Source organism: Lepisosteus oculatus, chromosome 27, assembly GCF_040954835.1.
Source record: "Lepisosteus oculatus isolate fLepOcu1 chromosome 27, fLepOcu1.hap2, whole genome shotgun sequence".
NCBI lineage: Eukaryota > Metazoa > Chordata > Actinopteri > Semionotiformes > Lepisosteidae > Lepisosteus > Lepisosteus oculatus.
In genome coordinates this window covers 3,836,877-3,856,532 of record NC_090722.1, presented here as the reverse complement: position 1 = coordinate 3,856,532, position 19,656 = coordinate 3,836,877, and the positions used below count along the sequence as shown (strand labels likewise).

Sequence of the window (19,656 nt, the reverse complement as noted above, 5' to 3'; positions counted from 1 at the left end):
TGAGGTGCCAAGCCATGCAGAGCCTTATAGGAGACATGAAGATTTTTAAGTCCACACTGAATTTGACAGGAAGCCAGTGCAAGGACTCCAGGATAGGAGTAATGTGAACACTCCTATCCTGGAGTCTTAGGGAAAATGGCTCATACAGTAACATATGCCCTCACCTTCCTTCCCCTGCATGTGAAATCTCTGTGCAAGAAGACGCCGTTCACACTGTGCAATTGACACACCGTCCTTTTCAGACCAGTAGTAGTGAGAAGTGAGGAGTTTTGTTTGTGAGGAACTGAGTGAGAAGGAAAACACTCACCAGTTAATCCACAGAGAGAGACGCCCGTTCACATAACATCACCACATCCACATCAATAACTGCTTATCCAGTTCAGGGTTGCAGGCAGTCAGAGCCTATCCTTGCAAGCAACAGGTGCAAGGCAGGGCAGGACAGAAGTCCATCACAGGGCACACACAGACACACAGAAACACACACTCACGCCAGTTTTCCCAGAAGCCAATTAACTTAACAGCAAGTCCTTAAACTGTGGGAAGAAACCCATTTGTACACAGGGAGAACATACATACTCGAAACTAACAATCAGACAGCATAGGAGGCAGCAATGTTAACACCCGAGCCGCCGTGCCACCCCAATTAATTTGTTAGAGTTATATGTCAAACGGGGCAGATTTGTATTCTCTTAGGTAACCTTTGGTATGTTTATTTTATCCCATTTTGATTCTCATTAATAATTGACATTACCAGTGAAAATATTCCCTTTACCGTCATTTTGAACCGAGAGACAAATCCAGGACAATACCATCCGATTAAAAAAGGGTGATTAAAAAATTACAATAAAAAATAAGCAACCTGCTTAAAACTGGAAATGTCTTTCAATGCTGCGGATCCAGTTAAAACGTTAGAATTCGGACTTCAGTGTATGATTTCATTAATAAATCTATCAATTCATTTATATACTTTATTTTATCTAGCTGGACAGAACGGTGTACCAACTCGGACTACAAAACCCAGCATTCCGCCAGGACACGGAAACCAGAAGACTATGCTCTTCCGGGGTCAAAGCCGCAATACAGCTGGTTTGTTTTGTATGACTGGTACGCCAAAGTGATGAGTCCTTCTTCGATTTGAAGTGATCTGCAGCCTCAAGTCCTTATGAGCCATCAGCGCATCTAACTAGGAGTTTATCGTCAAAGTCAAATCTCTTTCGATTTATTTATAATAAGAATAAAACTGCCTCAAAAATGAACGTGACACTGGCTGTGAAGCAGTACATCTCCAAGATGATCGAAAGCAGCGGCCCAGGCATGAAGGTGCTTCTGATGGACAAGGAGACGGTAGGTGTCCGTCCTCTTATTGGGAAACAGCAGTTCCCTGCTCGTTAGTCCCAGATCAAATTCCTGCTGGATCTCAGACAAGGGGAGTATCTTCAGAGAAAGAATAAAGCGCTGGGGTGCGTTAAGCACAGACTGGTCTGTGGCTTCTTAGAGTGTTTTTCTTTGAAGTCAAATTCAGGGGTTCTGGGGGAGAAGATCACTAATACCGAACCGCTACACGACCTGTCCACTCGAAACCATGCGCTAAACCTGGCGAGCTGTAGGGTTAAAAGCTGTAGCCTTATAGGTGTCTTTTTCGGTGGCTTTTGTACGTTTACTGTGACCAGTTAAGTCTGAAACTTGGGTGATAAGAGCTCTTCGATATTTCGTGTTTTCTGGTCATATTTGTTCATAACTTCTTTGTACCAGCTCATGTCTGCGCCATGGGGAGTAATTAACCTAATTAACCCTGCTGTGTCACAATATGCTGGTGTTACAGTCAGTAATCTTTATTTTAGGACCCGGAGCAGTTGAACGCGAGATGAGACAGGTCCTTTGGGATACCTAAGAACTGCATCCATCCGTAAACCGCCCGAGATTAAATTGTTAGTTTTGTTGTGCTGTTTTGTTAGATGTCAGATGGCCAGAACAGCCGTGTTACTGTCCTTGCAGTCTTGCGTGAGTTTAGGATGAAGCATCAAGGAGCAGGAGCCAGTTTGGATTGTGGGTGATGGATGAGAGCTGTTGATTGACGATAAAATAAAAACCAGGATTTGGAGACCTCTGCTATAAATGGAACAAATTAAACTTCATGATGAGAACCACTTGCTGAGAATGCATTCAATCCATTTTCTGACCACTAGCTCATAAAGGGTCACGCGATACCAACCAATACAGGGCACACACACCAGAAGTCAGTTCACCTCCCAGCAAGTCTTTGGATTGTGGAAGGAAACTGGAGGAAACCCATGCAAACAGAGACAACATGCAAACTCCACACAGACAGCACCCCAGGTCTGAAATTGAACCCAGGGGCCTCAAATCTGTGAGACAGCAGTGCAAACCACGGCGCCTCTGTGTTTTTTTTTTATTTCATCCACTTAAATCGCAGTGAATAAAAAAACCCAAACTGAACTCATCTCTAATGTGCTGCATGTGCTTAACATGTATCAGATTGTTTTGCATTCGTCTGTTTTATGGAGTTGCTCCTGCTTTGGATCCTGACTGGGAGTTTGTGAATTGGATCGTCGGATTTCCGCGAGCTGCGCTGCTGTGTGTGTTTCTGTAAGACCCCTGCCACAGCTCTCGGGTTCGGGTGGTGTCCTCACTGCCTCCCTCTCTGCAGACCAGCATCGTGAGCGTGGTGTACATGCAGTCGGAGATCCTGCAGAAGGAGGTCTACCTCTTCGAGCGGATCGACTCGCAGAACAGGGAGAACATGAAGCACCTGAAGGCGATCTGCTTCCTCCGGCCAACCAAGGTACTGTCCTGCGCTGGGAGAGTCCCACTGGGCATGGCGGTCCCTGTGGGGCAGCTACCCACCTGATTCGGAAATTCAGGCTGCCCTGGTCCGAAATGATCGATTGGGGGGGGGATTTGGTTTCGGCTGCCCCGGTGTGCTTGGAAGAGTTTTAAAGGTGGGACTGCTGCCGATTCTGCACAGTGCGATCTGCACGGCAAACCGGGTAGCCTCAGCTGTAGTGCACACATCCATCAAACTGCTCTCTCGTGGGCCGAGAGCTGTGTTTTGTTGCTTCTTGCCTTCATAGCACACACAGTAGCAGGACGCACAAGCCCAGCCTGCACCGATGATTGTGCTCTGGGTGCTTCTGCCTGACCGTGTGCACCTCGCAGACAGACGCTCTGATTTCAAACAGCTGTATTTGATAAGTGCCAGGGCAGAGGGTGCTAGAGTGACTCGTGCTTATCGGAGCAATGCCAAGAGAGGCACTGAGAGATGAATGATCTGCAGCTACACACCTGGGGAGCTTAGAACCGGACAGGTTTGTGAGAGGCAGTGGTGCTGTCCGGATGCTCTTCCAGAGTTGGAACTGCTGTTAGGGCAGGGCTGCAGGACCCCTCTGCTTCATCCCGCTGAGATCAGAGCTGGAATTTCAATGAGAGGTCAGATCTGCATTTTTTTTAGGTCCTGATCAGTTGCACACCTGGCAGGACTCTGCGTGTGTTTTCCAGGAGAACATCGAACACATGATCCAGGAGCTCCACCGGCCCAAGTACAGCGTCTACTTCATCTGTGAGTACCGATCGGAACCAGGACACAGGGCTCTCTGCTGACGTCCTGTAGAGCAGGAGCACTGGAGGCCTACCATGTAGTCACATGTTAAGTATTAAAGTCTGTTTGCCTGGATAATATGTCCCTGGCCCTCTTGCTTTACCGTAACTCGTTTTGAAGCCCCTCAGAAGGCTGAGAGGCTGCGAATCCGTAGCATCCTGAGGAAAAGGCCTGGTCTGCTACTACTTTACCAATGTCAGGAATCATCGCGCCCCACCTGCTGGGCCTCTCGTTCCCCACTGCTTTGTGCAGGATGGGTCGCTCCTGTGCTAAGTACCGTTTTCTAAAGTTGTGAGTGGGCCGCCCCCCCCCCCCCCCACCCGTTACCACGGAGCTGACCCCGCGCCGCTGTCTTGCAGTCTTCAGCAACGTGATCAGCAAGAGCGAGGTGAAGGCTCTGGCGGAGGCCGACGAGCAGGAGGTCGTGGCCGAGGTGCAGGTGAGCGGGCTTCCTGTTCCGTTTTGGCCGCTGTTTCTGAGTGGAGGCGGAAAAAAGCCAGGGAATCTGCACTCATCCCGGGCTAGAGCGCGTGGGCGTTGGGTCTGCAGGCCATTTTCAAGCCTTTTTCCCTTCCGAGTTCAATTACTATACATGGAGGAGACCGTGGATGGGGGTACAAAGTATAGTAGGAGCAGAGAGGTAAAGAACGGAACCAGTTCAGTAAAGGCTCTTCTAAAGAAGAAGGTTTGGAGTCTGGATTTGAAGGAGCTCAGGGAAGGTGGCTCTGTATCCTTGGGGAGAGAGTTCCAGTTCCAGACCCTGTCACCCAGTGTAGACGGGTTTGGGAGACAGTTAGGAGACCAGAATTGGAAGAGCAAAGGGTGAGAGCTGGGGAGTAGGATGATAGTAGCTCAGACAGGTACTGAGGTGCCAAGCCATGCAGAGCCTTATAGCCTTATATAATTGCAGGAGTTCTACGGAGACTTCATCGCTGTGAACCCTCATCTCTTCTCCCTCAATCTCCTGGGCTGTGCACGGGTAAGGCATGTTTTTTTAACCCCTGTGCATGTCGAGGTCTGCCTGAGGCAGGTTCACTGTAGCCAAGGCTGGTAAAGCTCTTTGTCTGTAGGCCTCTAGATACAGTTTCTGGAGTGTTGGGCTGCTAAGAGTTCCTCATCTTCTCATCTGTCCGCTTTCCTGAAGGAGCACGGGGAAGCCGCCTCAGCCGCATGGCTGTTCCAGACCCCCACAACCCTTTGTGTAAAGATGGGCCTACCAACCGGATCTGTAATTATTTATCCCGCAGGGCCGGAGCTGGGAGCCCGCCGTGCTGGCCCGCACCACGCAGGGCCTGACCTCCGTCCTCCTGGCCTTGAAGAAGTGCCCCATGATCCGCTACCAGCTGTCCTCCGACATGGCCAAGAGGCTGGCCGAGAGCGTCAAGGTAGGTGCCCGCCGCGCCCGTCCGCATCCCGGTCCGGCACCCGGAGCCGCAGTGCGGAGACTGGGCAATGGCTGCTTCTTCACAGGTGCCCACTAGGTGGCAGCAGAGCTTCATTGATAGCTTGGCCAGTTCATTTAATTCACATCACTTCTTGTACTGTCAACTGCGTCTTCAGCAGAAACAAGTGAGTTTTGTTAGCTGCATGTCCAAGTGAACAACTTTTTAGACTTTTTTTTAATTCCGTATGCAACATAAAATACCATTAACAGGGCAGCTGTGTGGCGCAATGATTAGCACTCTGGAATCATAACTGGAAAGTGAAACCTGCAACACAACTTCACCCAAATTCCTCAGTAAAACACCCAGCTAAGTAAGTGGGTTTAAAAGGAAGTCAGCCCTGGTACTGGGTGACCCCTGAATCTGCTGATTTTTGCGCCAATCATGTGGTTGATTTCATTTTTCTGTCTGAGGCTTTTTTTTAAATTAAAAAGCTCTTTAAATTCACATGCTTTGAAATCAGAATAGGATGTGTGATTGGTTTGAACCCTATGCTAATTAGCTAGTTTTAGGACTGCTCTCACTCAGGTGTGTGAACTGAAATATAATCAATTGAAGCTAAAGTAAAAGGTCACTTGCTGGGGGCCGTCCCCACTTATGGGCGGGGCCGCTCCTGGTGCCGTCCCCACTTATGGGCGGGGCCGGTCATGGTGCCGTCCCCACTGGGGGCGGGACCCTGTGCAGTGTCATCTCCACCTGCACCTGTCCATCATCAACTGACCTCTTTTGAGCCGTTGAGTCAAGTAAGGGAGCAAGTTGAGGTTGGAATGTATTAAGTTGTGTGCTGAAGTTTGTCTTAATGTACTTCAGTGTATTGTTTTAAAGTAAGGACTGAGTTCTGGGAAAAAAAGTCTTAACCTGCAAGGAAGTCAAGGCACCATTTAGCACTGGGGTTTAAGGGCTCAATTGATACCAAAACCAGCAGACACAAGGGCTCTCCAGGACAAGGACTGAGGAACACTTTGTTAGCTGTGTGTTAATTAGTTTGTAATGGAATCCTCACTTCTTAAGTCTAGAGATCTTCTGATCTAGAGATCACAGGTTCAGATCTGGGCAGTGTCATGAAGTCTTATTAATAGGTCGCAATCTGCACTCCAGTCTGAGTCTTTAAATTGAGCCACTCAATCCCACAGCACCCAAATATTGTACTTGAGCTGTAATTTTGTAAATTAGTCTGTTTCTGTTCACTGGAAGGGTCTTGGTCTGATCATACAGAGCCCTACAATCGGAGACCTGCCCTCCTACTAGAGTCAGAGTAGCATGGTTTTGTTAATGACACAGGCATTTTGTGAGCTAGTTCCTGGGTCCGGTTCCTAGCACCCGTCAGTGGGCATTCCTCATGGCATCTGGGTATGGGTGTGGAGAAGGCCAGGCTGTCTCCGATTTGTCAGCAGTTTCCCCACCTGCCTCTTTGTGCTAGCCTGTCCCTCCCCCCCTCCACAGCAAATCATCACCAAGGAGTACGAGCTGTTTGACTTCAGGAAGACGGAGGTGCCCCCACTTCTGCTCATCCTGGACCGCAGCGACGATGCAATCACGCCCCTTCTGAGCCAGGTGAGCACCTGTGCCAGTCCTCCTGCCTCACTGGACCAGTGCCACGCCCCTCCCTGCCCCCTCCCATTCCCCCCGCCTCACTGCCTTTAATATAATAATATTGCAAAAATATTAGCCATGTGGCACAGCTTGTGGGCACGGTAGTTAGCACTGCTACCTCGTAGCGCTGTGGTCCTGGGGCGCTGGCTGTGTGGACTTTGTATGTTTTGCCTTGTAAGTGTGGATTTCCTCTGGATGTTCCGGCTTCCTCCCACAGTCCAAAGACATGCTGGTGGGTTAAAGTGGCTTCTGGGAAAACTGGCCCTGGCGTGAGAGTGTGTGTCTGTGTGCCCTGTGTAGGTGTATCCTGCTTTGTGCTGTCACTTGAGGGGACAGGCTTAGGTTCCTCTGTGACCCTGATTTGCATAAAGCGGTCAGAAAATGGGTTGATAATTCAATATGGCCACTAGGTGGCAGCAAAGTTTTATCAATAGGTCGGGCAATTTGGCTTAATTAGCTGTATTAGGTTTTACACAGTCAACTGCATCTTCAGCAGAACCAAGCAAATTTTCTCAGCCCAGTGTCCGAGCGAGTAGTTCTCTGTGATCCGTATAGGCTTTCAGGCATGTTTAGCAATGATTGGGGCAGCAGTTTGGCGCAGTGGGTCAGGGTTCTGGACTGGCAGCCGGGAGGTTGTGGGTTCCAGTCCGAGGTGAGACACAGCTGTTGTGCCCTTGAGAAAGGCACCTCACCTGAATTGCTCCAGTGAAATACCCAGCTACAGAAATAGGTAAAGAAAGTATCAGCCAAATAAGTAATTTAACAATTAGTGATGGTCATGCATCCCTAATTACAGACGATCGTCAGGGACTTTGGGGGCAGATGAAGCTGCTGTGGGAGCGTCTGTGAGAGTTGGTGGGGGTTCTGGGTAATTGACGTGTTTTTTTTTTTCGTTCGGCCTCCTCAGTGGACGTACCAGGCCATGGTCCATGAGCTCCTGGGTCTCAACAACAACCGCATCGACCTGTCCCGCGTGCCGGGCATCAGCAAGGACCTGCGGGAGGTGGTGCTGTCTGCAGAGAGCGACGAGTTCTACGCCAACGTGCGTGCCCTGCCCTGCAGGCTGGGGGTCTTTACACAAAGGGGTGGTGGGAGCCTGGAACAGGGTATCCCAGCCCAGCCATGTTGCTGGACGCTGGTGCCCTGGCGTGTTTGTCGGTTAAAATCCTCGATACCGGCTAACAAGCTTATCAGATGCACCGACTGCCAGTGTTAGCAAGCTCGGCACACTATTGCATGTCTGCACCTGTGGTTAGTCTATACTGCCATCACACACCTTGACTCGAACCTATGCCAAAAGTGAGAAAATGTCACTCACTTGTGTGCATCATGTGTTTTGCATTAATGAGCTTCACCTGTGGCCACTAGATGACAGCACTTCATTAGCTGCTTGGGTGGTTGATTCAATTTGTTCACCTTCTGCCCTGTTGTACTGCTAGATAAGATGCACACTGCTACCCATGTTCCGATGTCAATTCGTAATTCATGTTTCCGACAGATCCATGATGCAGTTCTAGCATGATTTTCCCGGATAGCAGTTCAGTGGTTATGACCGTGTGTCCTGGTCTTGATTATTTTTAATTGGAGTCTGGCATTGTGGCCCCAGACTGGGGTGAGCATCTGGAACAAGCAGGAAGGAGCAGAAGGTGGCAATTTAGAGTCTCCCTGTGACCAGGTCACAGTGCTTTAATTGTGTCAGAATTGGGGTGCAGGGGATGAGAGGTGACTGTTGTGCCCCTCTTTCTCGTTCGGCTGAACCCAGAAGGATCCTGAGGAATCTGGCTGGACCATGTGGGCTGGCAGTGTGTTGCGGGCACCATGCCCTTGTCCCATCCTAGCCTTACACCCACTGCGTTTCCCCTGCGTCCCGGCGTCACTGTTCCACTGCTGGTCCTCTGGATTGACTGTCGGGGGTTCCCAGAGTCTCCTCTGCTCGGCACTGAAGAGATTCGGGGTCCTTGACCACCCTGTCTGAGTGGCAGCGTCTGTAAGGGCCCAGGATGGACCTCAGTGCCCTGGTTTCAGCTGATGCCAGGGCTCCTTATCGCCTGGTCATCGATATGTTCCTCCTAGCTCCTAGCGTTACATCTTGACATGCCTTCGCTTGGATTTTGCATTTCATGGCCTGAAATTGTCTGGCGTGGTTTGTCCAACAGACTTCACTGACAAGACACACCGAGCCTTTTTGGTAGCGCTGCGTCTGCATTTTGTGTTTGTGTGTGTGTGTATATACACACACAGTGAAAAAGTATTCACCCCCAATGATTGTTATTAGAGCTTCATGTGTTGCTAGTGACCTGTATAGGGAGTCTGAGTGAACAGAGGACTCGAAGGTTTGGTGCTCGTTTGATTTGGTCCACATCCAGTGACCCGAGGCAAGAGAGTTAGCTGGCAGTTTTTGTGTCTGTGGAAATCTGGCGGGGTTACTGGTCGAAGATCTCGGGATCAGAAAGACCGGGGATATCCCTGCGGTGCTCCTCAGGTTCACTCATGCCGCCCTCTGCCCCCCTCCCCCGCAGAACCTGTACCTGAATTTTGGAGAGATCGGCACCAACATCAAGAACCTGATGGAGGACTTCCAGAAGAAGAAGCCCAAAGGACAGCAGAAGCTGGAGTCCATCGCAGACATGAAGGTGAGAGGAGTGAGCTCTGGACTGGGCGGGGTGAGAGGAGTGAGCTCTGGACTGGGGGGGGTGAGAGGAGTGAGCTCTGGACTGGGGGGGTGAGAGGAGTGAGCTCTGGACTGGGGGGGGTGAGAGGAGTGAGCTCTGGACTGGATGGGTGAGGGGTGAGCTCTGGACTGGGGTGGGTGAGTGGGGGTGAGCTCTGGACTGGGGGGGTGAGAGGAGTGAGCTCTGGGCTGGGGGGGTGAGAGGGGTGAGCTCTGGACTGGGGGGGGTGAGAGGGGTGAGCTCTGGGCTGGGGGGGGTGAGAGGGGTGAGCTCTGGACTGGGGGGGGTGAGAGGAGTGAGCTCTGGACTGGGGGGGGTGAGAGGAGTGAGCTCTGGACTGGGGGGATGAGGGGGGTGAGTGGGGGTGAGCTCTGGACTTGTTCTTCATCATTTTAATAAATTGTTTTCCCTATGTATTGAAAATAATGTTGTGCATCTCGTTTCAACAATCACCCGCCAGAAGTCCACTAGATGGAGACAAATTAAAAGAATGCTCCAGTGTCTCTTCCGATCGCAACATGGCTGGGCAGCTTGTTCCATGCTCCCACAACCCTTTGCTTAAAGAAGTGCCCACAGTTCTTAGATGTTAACGTCCTTGAAGAGCAGCAGTTTCTTTATTCTTGGAAGTCTTTTTAACTGGCTTTCGGGCAGTTCTGACAGTTCGAAACCCCGACGCACTGCTGGTCTCCATACCAGGCAATCTGCCCCCCCTCAGACAGTGTGCACGTGCGCGGGGGCCGGTGCACCTTGGCTTGCGTGCGATCGCTCGTTTATTTTGGTCCGCTCTCAAAGAAGACACCCCAGCACCATCCCTTTCAGCAGGATGGAGGTGTATGTGGCGTACAGTAATCACAGTAACGGTATTTAAGATAATTATGGTACATCATGCTAAAAAAAGAGCGATGAGTAATTTCTGCTAAATTGGGAGCCGTGAGGGCGCCGCAGTGGTTAGCGTCACTGCCTCGCAGCGCCGGGGCCCGTCAGGTGCTGCTGCTTTAAAGAGACCCGGAGGAGCAGCAGGGACCCCAGGCCACTTGAGGACCCCTGTCTCGCAAGCTCTTCTAGAAATAGCATGGATTGACTGACCACACGAGTTTACTTAGGGGATCATCTTGGGTCTGTGTGACATTAGCTTCTCTTTACCTTGAAGGAAATGCAGGGAGTTCTGTAAAGTAGTGGGGAAAAAAAATTACTGGTGTTTTTTGCTTTCTGAGACAAGGTGTTTTTTTCCCCCACCTCCTTATGTTGGACATTATTCCTATTTTATTTTTCTAAAGTCGTTTGGACAAGGACTCATTCCTGTCCCATATTGTCCCAGCTCCTGTCTCTCTTCGTGGAGATGCGCTAGACAGATGGATTTAGGGGTCCCTGGCTGGAAACGGGGGTTCTGAAATGGAGCGGGCTAATTCTTGCCTCCCTGTCCAGGCCTTCGTGGATAACTACCCGCAGTTCAAGAAGATGTCCGGCACGGTGTCGAAGCACGTGACCGTGGTGGGGGAGCTGTCGCGCCTGGTCAGCGAGAGGCACCTGATGGAGGTGTCGGAGGTGGAACAGGAGCTGGCCTGCCAGAACGACCACTCCAGCGCGCACCAGGTGAGTGTGGGCACCCCCTGCCTGCCCTCCTGCTCACTGCGGCGACAGGCCACGCCCGCCCGTTCCCTCGCCCGCGGCGACAGGCCACGCCTGCCCGTTCCCTCGCCCGCGGCGACAGGCCACGCCCGCCCGTTCCCTCGCCCGCGGCGACAGGCCACGCCCACTAACCCAGTCGCTCACCCATGCATCCTTAATACAAGAACAATAGGAGACGCATTCAAAGTTCATATTTGGGTCCAGATACACCCAGGTAGAATCCTGCATTTGAACAGATCGAGACAGAAGGTTGTACTTCTTTTGGAAGAGGAGCTAGGAGTGCACATACTTTAAAACCAAAGCCATCATCGCATAGTGGTTAAACAAAGTTAGAATGGAGGATTAAGGATAATAGTTATACTTTATTTTACATTTTTTTTCCTGTCAACACAGCTTTGGAATTTTAACTCTTTGCTTTCCCTCTCCAAAGTCAATGGCCTAAGTAAATTGTGGGGAAGACAGTGTCTTCCGGGATCCCAATCATGTGATCACACTACAGCCACGCCGGGGTTTTTAGAAAGATAAGAGCTTTCACATTTCAGGAGCGCGTTTGGTAGCATTTACAACACGGAGATTCCGTTTTTTTTTTTATTTGGGAGAATGTGTTCAAGCATGCTGTACAGAAGAGCCCTCACGAGCGCCTCTTTTGGGAGGAACGCCTCCACAGACGCGTCTCTGGCTGGAGGAAAGGAAACAGCCAGAGTGTCTTAACGACCTGGCCTTGATCAGAAGGAGGAAGAGGAGGGGGTTGGGGTTTGAAGGAGTTAAATCAATTGACCCTGGGACAGGAGACAGGGGTGTACTTTAACAGTATTTCCTTACACTTACATAGCTCTTCTCTGAACACTCCCCTCAAAGCGCTTCACAGGTCATGGGGATCCCCTCCAGCACCACCAGTGTGCAGCCCCACCTGGATGATGCCCCAGTCTGCTCCCCAGACACCAGCTCTCAGTGGGGAGGAGAGCAGAGTGATGAAGCCAGTTCAGAGATGAGGGTTATTAGGAGGCCATGATAGGTAAAGGCCAGGGGGACATTTGTCCAGGGCACCGGGGTAACTACTCTTTTCAAGAAAAGCCCTGGGATTTTTAATGACCACAGACAGTCAGGACCTCGGTTTTACGTCTCATCTGAAGGACAGTACAGTATAGTAAAACTGTGTTTCTCTAAAGAGAAACCGAGAGCCAGGCACTCTGGAGCTTAAATGCTTTTAGGCACGGAGGTCTGTCTGTGCCCTGATGGATGGGCTCTGGGATTCCTCCTTCCCGGATGGCCTGGGACAGACTTCCTTCACTGCAGCCTGGTGGCCTATTCATTCAGACTAATGCAGACGCTCAGGCTGGCCCATTGATCAGGAGCCGGATTGCAGACATTAGGGAGGGAGCGATTGGCCCTCTGTTTCCTCCAAAGTGTCTTTAACTTAAATTGATCAGCCCCACCTCCCGAGTGCAGATCCCCCCCGTCACTGCTGGTCAGAGCTCTCTCTGTGCTCGTCAGGGAAGCTCGTCACGATGAGACCGTGCAGTGCATCACAGCTCGAAGGGAAACAGGGACAGGAAGCAGCCGGTGGGGGGGGCGTGCGCTTATCGGCGGTTCTGAATGGCCACACATGGGCTGATCGGTCTGTCGGAGCCGGGTCTGCTCGTGAGGCTCGTCCCGTGCCACCGAAGGGCAGACGGGCCCGGAACAGGGAAGGGAAGGTGATGTGGGTTTTTTTTTTTGCCCTGCGGTTGACATGGCGCCCGCCTCAGGCCTGAGTATGACTGACTCTCAGTTGGGCTGACACGGTGCTGGAGGGAGAGACAGATCAGAGTGTGCGGGGGGGATCTGGGGTACCCACCAGGAATAAAAAGAATTAAAAAAAGGAGACCCCCCCCCTTCTCTAATGCAATAGTGTGGGTTTGGGGATTTCGCCATTCCGTTACAAACATTCAAAAGTGGGGGACGTTGGGAGCACAGCGGTGTTTTTCAGCAGGCTGGCGGAAGAGTTCTGCAGCTGACGGCTGCGATTGTCGTTCTGGGGCGGACAGTAAGAAGGGGTGACCCCCTGCCCCACTCCCTCTGCCCCCACTTCTAGAGATCGGGAGCGCTTGCAGGTTGTGCATCCATTAAGACAGTCCTTGTGTTTGATTAAGGCTGCCGTGGTTCCTGATTGGTCTTCTAACAGTTTACTGGGCATCATGTCAATCAAGGGCGTTCAGTTTCGTTCACCCCTCTTTTTGCCCCCAAATCTGGCCCTGGTGAGCCACAGCTGTCCTCCCGCTGGCACAGCGGACCTGGTAGAGGAGACCCTTATACTGAGGCTCCTCCTCTCCCCAGTGGGCACCCAACCCTGGCAAAAAAACTCGTCTGTGGGCGGAGGGCGATTAAAATTCACAAAAGCGCACGACGCAGACCGCCGCCCCCAGGGCGACACTGGGAGGGCGGGGCAGTGCCGGTGACGTCCGGAGGGACGCGGGTGGTGACCTGAGGCCAGTGAGTGGGAGGCGGAGGCCGGCGGCTGGCCAGTGTCTCGGGACTGGGGGGGTGATTTAACACTGGGGCCCCCCCCGTCATCAGGCCACGCTGTCTCCTCTGCTGGCCTGATGCGGGCTGGGCTGGGTGGGGCAGGGAGGCGGAGGGGGAGGTGATCGTTATGGGCCAGCAGCTGATAGAATCCCTGAAACAGCACAATAAAGAGGCTGATTCTGCTGCCGTACCCCACCCCCGGGCCTCCTGCTCAGTCCTTTAACACTGAGCCCTTCAGAGAGCCGAGATCCCCCAGGACAGCTGACCCTGACGTCCCGTACTGGAGCACATCATGCAGCAATTGCACATTGCTTTGCTCTTAGTGCTTTTTAAAAGTACTGAAGACATTTTTAAAATTGCTACAAGACTGATAATAATAATTGCTTACACTTATATAGGGCTTTTCTGGACACTCCACTCAAAGCGCTTTACAGGTGATGGGGATCCCCTCCACCACCACCAGTGTGTATCCCCCACCTGGATGATGCTCCAGTCTGCCCCCCACACACCAGCTCTCAGTGGGGAGGAGAGCAGAGTGATGAAGCCAGTTCAGAGAGGGGGGTTATTAGGAGGTCATGATGGGTAAAGACCAGGGGGGAATTTGGCCAGGACACTGGGGTAACACCCCTACTCTTTTCAGCCTACAAAACAGAACTATGAAACCATAAACCAAAACACAAAAACACATGGGGGGAAAAAAAAACAGAGAAAAACCAGCAGCCATATAAAGAGCTCAGACTCATTTATTGCTTTTCACTTTATTTTTTACCTGTTTTTTTTCTTAAGATAAGAAAAGAGTCTAAATCTGTGCTAGAACTAATCACAGATGGAATGGATGTGCAGAGCAGTCAGCGATGTGTGCAAAGCTCAGTGTTCTTCGAAACATTCACGAAAGGCACCTGCTCGAAAGTGAATTCTTCTGACTGATTGTGGGCACGGTGCTTGATGTTTATGCTTTCCAGGGGTTTTCATTCTCCTACAGCACAACCAACACCAGAGAGGCACTAAGAATGTCCCTAACAAGTTCCTGAGCCATGAAGTACCCGTGCATTGGGCTGCGTGTACATTTACAGGAGCTCACATGGTATCACTGGGCCTCGTTTGCTGGCTGCTTCAATCACAGCGATCAGTCTTCCGCTCTTTGATATAGTGGTAGGTTCTCTCAGTATAGCGCCTTTCATCGTGCGCAGCGTCCTCAAGCCCTTTCCAGTGAAGCAGCAGTAGCACGGGGTCAGACTGGGGTTTGAGGACGGCCTGGGGTCGCCTGGATTTTTTTCCAGCCCAGGACTTGATGACTTAGCCTGTCTAATGATTGAATGAGCTGCCTACCTGTTCTGCTCCTCGCCCGGCCCCTAGCTGACTCGTAGGTGAATAGCAGTGAATATTCTGAGTTGACAACAGCGAGGGACATGATGGACAGTCCCGCATGGCTAAGGTAGTGTCTAGTGTAATTGACTGCGCTGGGCGGGCCTAAAAACCAGGAGCCGAGTTTGACACCCTTGTCTGTCGTCTGTGGGTGTAAGCCATGTTTCTCTCCTTCTCCCCCTGCCTCTCCTCGGCTCCTTTCCCCTCCTCCTCTCCCTCTCTTTCCTCCTCCCTCCCCCAGAACGTGCGCCGGCTCCTGCAGCACCCCAAGGTGACGGAGCTGGACGCGGCCCGGCTGGTGATGCTGTACGCCCTGCGCTACGAGCGGCACAGCAGCAACAACCTGCCGGGGCTGATGGAGGACCTGAGCCGGAAGGGCGTCTCCGAGCGCCTGCGCAAGGTGAGAGGGGGAGGGGGCGCCCGCCTGGCTGGCCGGGGTGGAGACCGGGGTGGGGCAGCGGGGGCCTCCGATTGCTCCACTGCTGACTGCTCTGCACACCAGTTGAGCTTTACTGCCCCTTGGGGTTGCCAGTTCAAAGCCGGGACAGCTGCACCTGGGATTCCCCCAATTGGCAGAGATCCATCCGCTGGCGGTGGGGGGTTATTGGCTGCGATTGTGTTCGGCTTTTTGGGAAAGCAAAGATCTCTGCTGTCTGCTGGGCTGTCTGGCAGTGATGTCAGGCAAGCAGCGCTTGGCCTCACCCACACCTCGTGTGACACAGCCCTGAATCGGAGTTGTCAACAAAAGTAATTGAAGGTTCTGGGTTTTTCTGTCTCCTGCGTTGGCTTTGTGCTTGTTGGCAGTAGAAACAAGAACCCGAGGACGCCAGCAGAAATTCTGAGTGTGTGTAACTTGTTCTGGAAGCAGCAGGAACTTCCTTACACAAAGAGTGGTGGATGTCTGTAATTTCAGACTACAGCCGGTTTGCAGGAATCTTTTGAGAAACGGCTGGACGAGATATTTGACTCGGAGGTGTTCGCAAACAAATGAGCCCAGTGGATTGGGCCAGCTCCTCTTGGCTTGTCATCGTCCTGCTGATCTTTCGTCAGGCTCACTTTAATATCGCCTGGGCATTAGTTCTGGATGCTTCGCTAGGATTCGCCAAAGCTGGAATTTCAAGTGAAATACCAACGGACGTCTGCTCTTGTGAGCAGGCCTACCAGGGAGACCTCATGCCGGTGTGCTGGCACATCACTTAACGGGGTCCCCCTTGCTCTCTTCCAGATGGTGCAGTCCGTGGTGGAGTACGGGGGGAAGAGGGTGAGAGGAAGTGACCTCGTCACGCCCACGGACGCGGTGGCCATCACCAAGCAGTTCTTCAAAGGGCTCAAGGTTGGAAGACTGTTGCACCCCACTGCCTTAGAGCTCAGCTCCCCATCACAAGTACAGAGCGCGGGCACAGAGAACTTCACGTGACCGTCAGTGGGCGGGCACGAGCAACTTATCCTTTCAGTGCGGAGAACCGAACTGCTTTGATACGCAGCTCTCGTTGACGAGACCCGGCAAATTCTGTACTGCAGATTTAAAATCATTCGGATTGCCTGTGTTTCATTTCGTGGGCGAGGACCGCGCTCAGTTTGTGAGGGATAATCTGCTGAAACCGCTGCCTTGCAACTCTGGGAAGCAGATTCAGTCGAATCAGGTCATAGGTCAGCTCCTCTGTCTCTTGTCCTACCTGGGGGGGGGTCTCAGCTGTCTCTCTCCCTCTCCCTCTGACAGGGGGTGGAGAATGTCTACACCCAACACCAGCCCCTGCTGCAGGAGACCCTGGACCAGCTGATGAAGGCCAGGCTGAAGGACAGCCAGTACCCCTACCTCGGACCCAGCACCCTGCGAGACAGGTAACCCCGCTACAGGGCTGGTCAGTGCTGCAGCTCACCGGACTAGAGGTGTCGTGCTGCCCGGGCTGGTTTATACCCTCCTGGCTCTTTCTCCCACTCCGGCCTGAGTGCTGGCTACACGTTCAGGGTAAAAAGAGACAAGTGGCCCCTGTTACAGGTTGCTGTGCTTTCCATTCCCTGCACTCCTTCTTAAATGCAGGAACAGTGGGGGAAAAACAATTCTGTCCTGAAGCAGCAGTTGGTTTCGAGGAGACCACTGTTCGAAAGAAATCGGTGGTTCTGTTTCGTGCTTTTCATGGGTTACAGGCACCAAGCAGGTTGTAGTTGTATTATTTAGGTACGTAACCTGGAATACTACTGAGTTGGTTGAGCTACCCGTGAAACGCGCACTCCGTCTAAATTTATCCTCCCTGACTCGGCTCTATTCCGTTAATTGTTACGGGAAAGGCCTCCTGCTCTAACTTGCTGGCAAAGTTTGCAGTCTTAGGGTCCTGAACTCTCTGCACACTGCTCTACTTTGACAGGTAGCTTCTCTGATACATCGTGGCTCTCGTGACCACAAACATGAGCCTCACATGAAAGTTGGCAAAAGTCTTGTCTGCCTCAGCCGCCCGAGTTCAGAGGCTGTGACCTTTGTAAGAGCTGGTTTTAAATAGCCGGCAGGGCTGGGCTGGGCAGGGCAGGGCTGGGCTGGGGGGGGGAGGGAGGGCTGCGGGAACAGCTGGCTGGGAATGGCGACAGCTGCGCTGAGGGAGGGCGGAACCCGAGCCTGCCTCTCGCGCACCTGTCAGCCCACACGGCTGCTCGTGCCGGCCTGCCGGGGCAACTTGGTGCAGGTGTCCAGTCTCCTCCGCGCACCGTTCAATTCAGGGTCGCTGGGGAGCCAGAGCCTGTCCCGGCAAGGAATGGGCGCAGGGTGGGGTACACCCTGGACAGGACACCAGTCCATCAGGGCAGACAGACACAAACGCACACTCACGCCAGGGTCCAGTTTTCCCAGAAGCCAGTTAACCCACCAGCAGGCCTTCAGTCTGTGGGAGGAAACCCACGTGCACGGGCAGAGAACATACAAACTCCACACAGACAGCGCCCCAGGAATTGAACCCAGGACCCCAGCACCGTGAGGCAGCAATGCTCACTAAGCACTGCGCCAGCCCTGTAACTGTTCAAGTGAAATCCAACACTATCACAAGTGCAATCCCAGGTTTTGTTCTATGGCCTGGCACCACTTTATTTTTTTGACTGTTTCCTTCAGTTGGGTTCTTCAATGTGGGGGGCACACCAATACAGGGTGCATGACCCCTGAACTCTGACCCCCCCCCCTCGTCTTCCCCTGTCCAGGCCGCAGGACATCATCGTCTTCCTCATCGGGGGGGCCACCTACGAGGAGGCGCTGACCGTCTACAACCTGAACCGCACCACCCCGGGGGTCCGCGTCGTGCTGGGGGGCACCACCATCCATAACACCAAGAGGTGAGTCCCCGCCGAGCAGCTGGCCGCGGGGGGGGTCTTGTAATTTGGTTGCTTTCGCCTGAGTGGTGCCCGTGTGTGCTCCCGGGTACCCTGGGCCACCCTGTTCCAGGGCCCGCAGGACTGTCCCCATCCGACGTAGTTCTTGGGATGTTCAGATTCAAGTGGGGCCGTGGTGTTAAGATCAGATCACTTTATTGGCCCTATTCAATTTCTTGCATTAGGAATTTGTCTTTTCTCAGACCCCAGCTTGCTCTCCATGAGACACACAGACAGGGAGAGAAGCTGGGGGTCAGAGCGCAGGGTCTGCCATTGTACAGCGCCCCTGGAGCAGCTGGGGTGAAGGGCCTTTGCTCAGGGGCCCAGCAGAGTAGGATTCCTCTGCCGGCCGCGGGATTTGAACCGGCAACCTTCCAGCCACAGGCGCAGATCCTGAGCCACAGAGCCACTGCTCCGCCCCCAGTGTTGAATTCTGTCCTATTGAACCCAGGGCGGTTTTGGGTTATTAGCGATTTTCATGTGGGCACAGCTTTTTACAGCCCTCCCTCTCTCTCTCTTCTCTTTCTGTTACTCCCTGTCCCTCCCCCTCTCCGGGCCGACAATGGCCGTTTGTTGGCTGAGCAATTACAGCAATGTGTAAGAAGGCTTGTGATGGGAACCCCTGGGCGGGAGGCCAGGTTCTCCAGCTCGCAGGCGAGAGTGAAACACGATCTGGGGAGCAGACAGTCGACTCCCCTCCCCTCCCCACCTGCTCCCAGGCACAGAGGCGTCAGGGCTGTACGGCGAAGCAGGCCAGACGCGCACCTGTCGTGGAATCAGAGCTGCGCCCCAAGTGTGCACGGCAGCCCCCCTTACCGAGGCGCTCCGGTGCGCCTCCTACTGGGCATTCTGCGTCCTGCAGCGCTCGCAGGTCCTTCCTGGAGCCAGGGAGTGCTGGATTAGCCCCGATTATCGAGATCTTTCGCCACTCATCCAAGTCGCTTATTAACCCCAAAATAGTGTGGATCCCAATGGAGTCTTTTTTTTTCCAGTGGTATTTTCGCAGACCTCTCTGTCGCACGCTTGCTTTGCCTGTCCCGTACTCTGCCTCATCCTGACCCACAGCGCCCGCCCCACCCCCCCCCGCCTTTGTGACGCGTGTGCCCCGTGCCAGCTCTGCTCTGCCCCTGCCGGGATTCGAACCCGGTCGCTTCGAATTGGGCGTGCTCCGCGCCAGGATCCGCAGGGGCGCTGACCTCCGAGGTGCCAGAATATCGGACCCTGTTCCGGTGCAAAATTCTGCAAGGGGGCAACATCCCTTCTGGAGCAGGCCCGCTCGGCGCGCTGAGCCCCGGTCTGGAGCAGGCTCGGCGCGCTGAGCCCTGCTCCTCTGCTGGCACCCCCACCTCTCCTTACCCTCCCCTCACTGCCGGTGGCGGCGTCATTGCGGAATGATAGATGCACGCCTGGTGTCACAGTAAGCTCGTCGTTAAAACTCCAAAACACAGCCTCACTTTCCACTGCCCTGTGTTTGCAGTCCTCT

The 19,656-nt window shown here is 53.0% G+C and overlaps 1 protein-coding gene across 1 annotated transcript in view; it reads left to right on the top strand.

Moving 5' to 3' along the window:
* Window positions 1-1,047: 1,047 nt before the first annotated feature.
* The window catches only part of vps45 (vacuolar protein sorting 45 homolog), a 31,772-nt gene continuing 13,163 nt past the window's right edge, over window positions 1,048-19,656 (top strand). The window contains exons 1-14 of the mRNA XM_069184846.1: window positions 1,048-1,344; window positions 2,669-2,803; window positions 3,517-3,577; window positions 3,976-4,055; window positions 4,527-4,595; window positions 4,864-5,001; window positions 6,502-6,612; window positions 7,559-7,693; window positions 9,171-9,284; window positions 10,749-10,916; window positions 15,064-15,222; window positions 16,048-16,155; window positions 16,543-16,664; window positions 18,006-18,137. Coding sequence (XP_069040947.1) covers window positions 1,252-1,344; window positions 2,669-2,803; window positions 3,517-3,577; window positions 3,976-4,055; window positions 4,527-4,595; window positions 4,864-5,001; window positions 6,502-6,612; window positions 7,559-7,693; window positions 9,171-9,284; window positions 10,749-10,916; window positions 15,064-15,222; window positions 16,048-16,155; window positions 16,543-16,664; window positions 18,006-18,137 — 1,625 coding nt within the window. The 5' untranslated portion in view covers window positions 1,048-1,251. The remainder of the gene's footprint in view (window positions 1,345-2,668; window positions 2,804-3,516; window positions 3,578-3,975; window positions 4,056-4,526; window positions 4,596-4,863; window positions 5,002-6,501; window positions 6,613-7,558; window positions 7,694-9,170; window positions 9,285-10,748; window positions 10,917-15,063; window positions 15,223-16,047; window positions 16,156-16,542; window positions 16,665-18,005; window positions 18,138-19,656) is intronic.